General features: G+C 42.6%; 1 protein-coding gene across 1 annotated transcript in view; it reads right to left on the bottom strand.

Annotated features, from left to right (window-relative positions):
- Positions 1 to 4,316, bottom strand: part of LOC119913628 (cytochrome b5) — a 10,984-nt gene extending 6,668 nt beyond the window's left edge. The window contains exon 1 of the mRNA XM_038732930.1: positions 4,179 to 4,316. Coding sequence (XP_038588858.1) covers positions 4,179 to 4,316 — 138 coding nt within the window. The remainder of the gene's footprint in view (positions 1 to 4,178) is intronic.
- Positions 4,317 to 6,087: the final 1,771 nt, after the last annotated feature.

Below are 6,087 nucleotides of genomic sequence, written 5' to 3' on the forward strand. Positions count from 1 at the left end.
GCAAGTTCTCCCACTTAGAAATCATGGAGGGGTCTGAAATTGTCATCGTAGGTGCATGTCCACTGTGAGAGACATAATCTAAAAAAAAAAATCCATAAATCACAATGTATGATTTTTTAACTATTTATTTGTATGATACAGCTGCAAATAAGTATTTGAACACCTGTCTATCAGCTAGAATTCTGACTCTCAAAGACCTGTTAGTCTGCCTTCAAAATGTCCACCTCCACTCCATTTATTATCCTAAATTAGATGCACCTGTTTGAGGTCGTTAGCTGCATAAAGACACCTGTCCACCCCATACAATCAGTAAGAATCCAACTACTAACATGGCCAAGACCAAAGAGCTGTCCAAAGACACTAGAGACAAAATTGTACACCTCCACAAGGCTGGAAAGGGCTACGGGGAAATTGCCAAGCAGCTTGGTGAAAAAAGGTCCACTGTTGGAGCAATCATTAGAAAATGGAAGAAGCTAAACATGACTGTCAATCTCCCTCGGACTGGGGCTCCATGCAAGATCTCACCTCGTGGGGTCTCAATGATCCTAAGAAAGGTGAGAAATCAGCCCAGAACTACACGGGAGGAGCTGGTCAATGACCTGAAAAGAGCTGGGACCACCGTTTCCAAGGTTCCCCCGCTTAAACCAGCACATGTCAAGGCCCGTCTTCAGTTTGCCAATGACCATTTGGATGATCCAGAGGAGTCATGGGAGAAAGTCATGTGGTCAGATGAGACTAAAATAGAACTTTTTGGTCATAATTCCACTAACCGTGTTTGGAGGAAGAAGAATGATGAGTACCATCCCAAGAACACCATCCCTACTGTGAAGCCATGGGGGTGGTAGCATCATGCTTTGGGGGTGTTTTTCTGCACATGGGACAGGGCGACTGCACTGTATTAAGGAGAGGATGACCGGGGCCATGTATTGCCAGACTTTGGGGAACAACCTCCTTCCCTCAGTTAGAGCATTGAAGATGGGTCGAGGCCGGGTCTTCCAACGTGACAATGACCCGAAGCGCACAGCCAGGATAAGGGTTAACTAGGCCTGGCTGTTAGCCTGGTCTGGAGCGGGCTAGCTGCACAGAATAAATCGCCATGGTTGCTTATGCGCTACTGCTTTCCTGAAACCGAGTCACGGCTTAATTCTGCCGGGATATCTGGAAAATCCCGGCTTAATCCGCTATCTTGGTTTTGTGAAACAGCCCTCTTACCTTATTGTTTTCTCAATGTTACCAAATCCCATTTAAACCTGTCAGTCCGTCCCTCACTGCTGTCCGACTTCCTGTCTGTGGCTCTCAGAGCCCATTGGTTCCTCCTGAAGATGTAAATCTTTAAAAAAACGGGACAGAATGGTGCATCTATTGGGGACTATTTTCAGCGGCGGATGAATCCACACGTGGTGCTCTAGTGAGCGTTGGGGCAGCAGGACGTTGTCTGTGGGACTGAGTCAGAATAATTACCGACTTTCACCGATTCACTCTTTCTGAGTTTGTAAACTTAACATGAATCACTGCAGGAGTTCACTTAAAATATCCAACTGACCGCGAGTGAACTTCATGAAAGTGTCCTGGCAATGATTTACCAGCAACACAAGGCCGCCGCGCAGCTTTAACAGCGCCGACACCCAGATGTGTGTTTGTCCTGGCCCCTGCAGAGTCCCCCGAGTGAACCATTAAACTGGAACGACCCGGTCCATGAGCGCCAAACTCGCCTGAAACTGACAAAAAAAGCTCCAAAATAAACAAGATTAATGCTCAATAAACGTCTCTGAACACTTTGAGACGTCATTTTGTGTTTGTGTCCATCGACAGCAGTGATAACGGGCTCCTCGGGCAACGCACGTCCACACCCTGAACCATGTACAGCTTTAAACCACCAGTCACTGACGCACTGACTCGATCGAGGTGATTGATCCAAGGTCCAAACGGTTCGCCAAAGTAATCAGGCAATGATTCGAAGTGTTCGTACGCCAACATTGGAAATGTGTCAGCAGAGATTCAACAAACACCAAGAATCTATGATAAATATTAATTTGGTCTTTTCCTTAAATAACAATCTTCGTTTTTTAGGAAACGTGAATTATGGACAAGTCATTTCATCCTGACAACCTCCTCACAGTAGTGATTAGCTGTCAACTATTAAATTAATCGTCAACTGTTCTGATAATCGATTCATCAGTTTGATTAATTTCTTAAAGAAAAAAAGGTAAATGTCTTTGATTCCAGCGTTTTAATGTGAATATTTTCTGGTTTCTTTCCTCCTCTGTGACAGTAAAGTGAATATATTTGTATTGTTGACAAAACGTCATCTTCTGCTTTGGGTAGTGTTGTAGTACCCGATACTACGTGGTCTTGCGACCACTTCTTGATGGTCTTGGTCTCGTCTCGGACTCGACCGCATTTGTAGTCGGTCTTGTCTCAGTCTCGGACATTGAGGACTTGGGATTTTATTTCAAGACCATAACTTTTTATAAATAAATAGCTTTTGCATTGTCTGATTTATTTGTTAACATCCTAACTTTGACTGGATGTAAAAGTGACTGAACTGCACTCGGTCTCGCCCTCCCTCGCTCTGGGTCTTGAGTCGGTCTCGCCCTCCCTCGCTCTGGGTCTTGAGTCGGTCTCGCCCTGCCTCGGTCTCGCCCTCCCTCGCTCTGGGTCTTGACTCGGTCTCGCCCTCCCTCGCTCTGGGTCTTGACTCGGTCTCGCCCTGCCTCGGTCTCGCCCCGCCTCGCTCTGGGTCTTGACTCGGTCTCGCCCTCCTCGCTCTGGGTCTTGACTCGGTCTCGCCCTGCCTCGGTCTCGCCCCGCCTCGCTCTGGGTCTTGACTCGGTCTCGCCCTCCCTCGCTCTGGGTCTTGACTCGGTCTCGCCCTCCTCGCTCTGGGTCTTGACTCGGTCTCGCCCTGCCTCGGTCTCGCCCCGCCTCGCTCTGGGTCTTGACTCGGTCTCGCCCTGCCTCGGTCTCGCCCCGCCTCGCTCTGGGTCTTGACTCGGTCTCGCCCCGCCTCGGTCTGGATCTTGACTCGGTCTCGTCCTCCCTCGGTCTGGGTCTTGACTTGCTCTCAGCCCCTTAAAGTCTTGGTCTTGACTCGGTCTGGATAAACTCTGGTCTTGGTCTTGACCTGGTCTCGGTTTGGGCGGTCTTGACTACAACATTCGCTTTCGGTCGCCATTTTATAGACCAAACAACTAATCAGATTACTCGAGTAAATAATCAACAGATTAATCGACAATGGAAATGATTGTTTGTTGCAGACCTACTTTACACTTGAGATCATTTTTTCTTTTAATCAATCCATGTTTTGTCTCTAAAATGTCGCAAAACGGTGAAACATGTTATAATTTCTAAGTCATGTATATTCAGTCTACTGTCACATCAAATCCTGAAAACTGAGGAGCTGGAACCAGATTCACTTCCTGTTGATCGAATAATCGATTTATCTACTACTTTGGCTGGGCCAAATGGTAAAAAATCTTATCACAAAAAAACATTCAATGTCAATAATTAACAGGATAAATGTCAAATAATTATTTCTTTCAAGTTTAAAGGCTGTTTAAAGGAAACCAGATGGTTAATTGTGGTTTTATACTTTTCTTTATGGTCAGAACATGACAAACACTTGATGCCAAACAATTGATCTTTTACCAAATCTGAGGCAGAGCATTCAAAACAGGTATGATCAAATCTTTTTTTTGACAAATATGCACAAGTAAAATTAAGTAAAATCTTTTATTGTCTTTGCACTTGTGAAAGCACTGTGTTTGAAAAGTGCTCTCTAAATAAAGATTATTCTTCTTATTTTTTTTAATGGTCTTAACTTTTGCAGGAGGATCCCCCTGCAGCCTCTCCAGGGCCCCCTGTGATACTGACCAGCACACAGCAACCAGAGTCTCCACCCTGTCCCAATGAATTGAAGCTTTGATGTTGTCACCAGACTTCAGTCAAATAAAGTCAAATTTTGCAACACACACTTTTGCAGCGAACCACGCATAAATGTAATACGAAATAAAGTTATTTTCTATTAAAAGCAAGACATCGGCTTGGTTAAAGGTGTCTGTAAGTGGAAGTGTGTCCACCCAGTTTGGTTTGTATCCTGTTGTGGGAGATTTCCACATGCTTGCTGCTGCAAGCTTCTGCTGACATAAAACGTCCTAAAACTTAACGCAGTTCCTCACCTCCTCCAGAAACTTGGTGACATCGTAGACCTTGTTGTTGATGATGATCCAGGTTGATTTGAAAGTGTTCTGCTCCTCGATCTCTGACAGTCTGTAGTATTTGACTCCATCGGGGCACTTTTCTTCCTTCTCACCCATTTGTGTCCCTGAGATCTTCCGACAGTGTGAAAGTAAAGACCCGCAGAAAAGCCGCCTGGAGTCGTTAAACAGCGTGTCCGTGGTTATATAATCCCCCCCGAGCCTGTCAGCACCGTGACTCCGCACAAACACACCGACATTTAACCCAGTTCCTTCCAACAACAGTCCCAACTTTCAGGGGTGATCGGTCACGCCGTCAAGACCACGAGATTACAACGCGAGACTTCCGCGGTGTGTTTCAAAGTAAAGGTCTCGTTCACGAATGTCTGGTGCAACAGTTCATTTCAAAGTTCAAAGTTCAAGGTTCAGCTTTATTGTCATTATCTAATAAGTGTCATTAACGGTGTATGGTCACATCCCTAATCTGAGTCCTCATGTCCCCACCACTTTTCAACAAAGGCCCTTGCATTATATAATACTTGTAAATGATTGTAGACACCTGCACAAATATTAAAATACAAGACAGAGAGCAATAAACAGAACAATGCATCTAAGAGTTGCACTAAAGGAAGAAATAAGTAAGTTAAATCTACAAAGAAAGATATATACACATGTATATACACACACAAAAATAGATGTGCAATATCAGTTTATAATGAAAGTTATAGTGCAAAAAACTTAGGAGGTAGTGGGAGGTTGTGCAGAGTTAATCTGCATGAAGAAAATACCTTGTGGCAAATGATTAACCTATTTTTAAAGCTTTCCCTTGCAACATAACTGTCTAGTCGGCGCCCCAGTTTGTGTCTCCTGCATGTGGATGTCATTATATTCATTTAGCAAAGCAACACTTTTTACTAAAAGGTAAATACCTGATGTTATTTGAAACCCAGCAAAAGAAGTTTTGCAACACTTAATATACAGTTTTGAAGGTATTTTCAAGAATCCTCAGCAACTCTTCTATCAAAAAAGCTTTCTAAAAAAGTTTTAAAGCCATTTTGCAATAAAGAACTTTATTCTTAATCAATGCTTTAATCCATATGACACATCTCCTCTATCCTGTTGTGTACAAAAATAGAAAGTAATGGAAATAAACTATGTAAGGCTTATTTTAAAATGTTGTAATGTCAGTTCCCATGGATGCCTTTCTGAATAGGCTCAGTAATATTGAGTATATGCTGACATGTGCTGCTGCACGTTTACAATATAAATGGTGAAACAATTTTGATGCCTGAGTTGAGTCTTTCTGGAAATACCTTTGTCAGGTATTGTCAGGGTTTTATATTTCGGAGGAAGATTAGCTCTGATTGGCTCAAAAGACAATATACGAACACCTTTCAGAAACTTTATATGACCATAATTTAAAATAATTGCCTGAGAGTTAAAACGTGGGGATTGAAAATGCGTTACGGTTAAGGTCAAGGTTAAGTGTGTAGTGTTATCAAGAAATAACAGCTTTATCAGAATCTCAGAAAACTCAGAATAGGGGAAATTCTTTGTTACAGATACTCGCATGGCTTAAAAGGAATAGGAATAATAATAGAAATTATTAAGAAGAGAACATAAGTATAAAAATATAATAATAAATGTTTATAAATGCGGTATACAGTATTAAAAAAAATGATAACTCTAGTTGTGGAGTTGTGTAATTATTTTATATTTAATTAATTTAACTATTCAGCTGAATCCTACATTTAAACATTGAAGAACTAATAAAAAACAAAGCTCTAAACACCAGTCTGCACTTTGACACACCTTGATTTTACTTTGAAAAATTGGTTTCCGGTTAAATTGCACTGACCGCCTCACGGAGCCTCAAAGTTCCCTGGAAGTT

The sequence above is a fragment of the Micropterus salmoides genome, unplaced genomic scaffold (assembly GCF_014851395.1).
Source record: "Micropterus salmoides isolate LMB-PRFRI ecotype aquatic unplaced genomic scaffold, ASM1485139v1 Ms_hic_scaffold_1, whole genome shotgun sequence".
Lineage (NCBI taxonomy): Eukaryota > Metazoa > Chordata > Actinopteri > Centrarchiformes > Centrarchidae > Micropterus > Micropterus salmoides.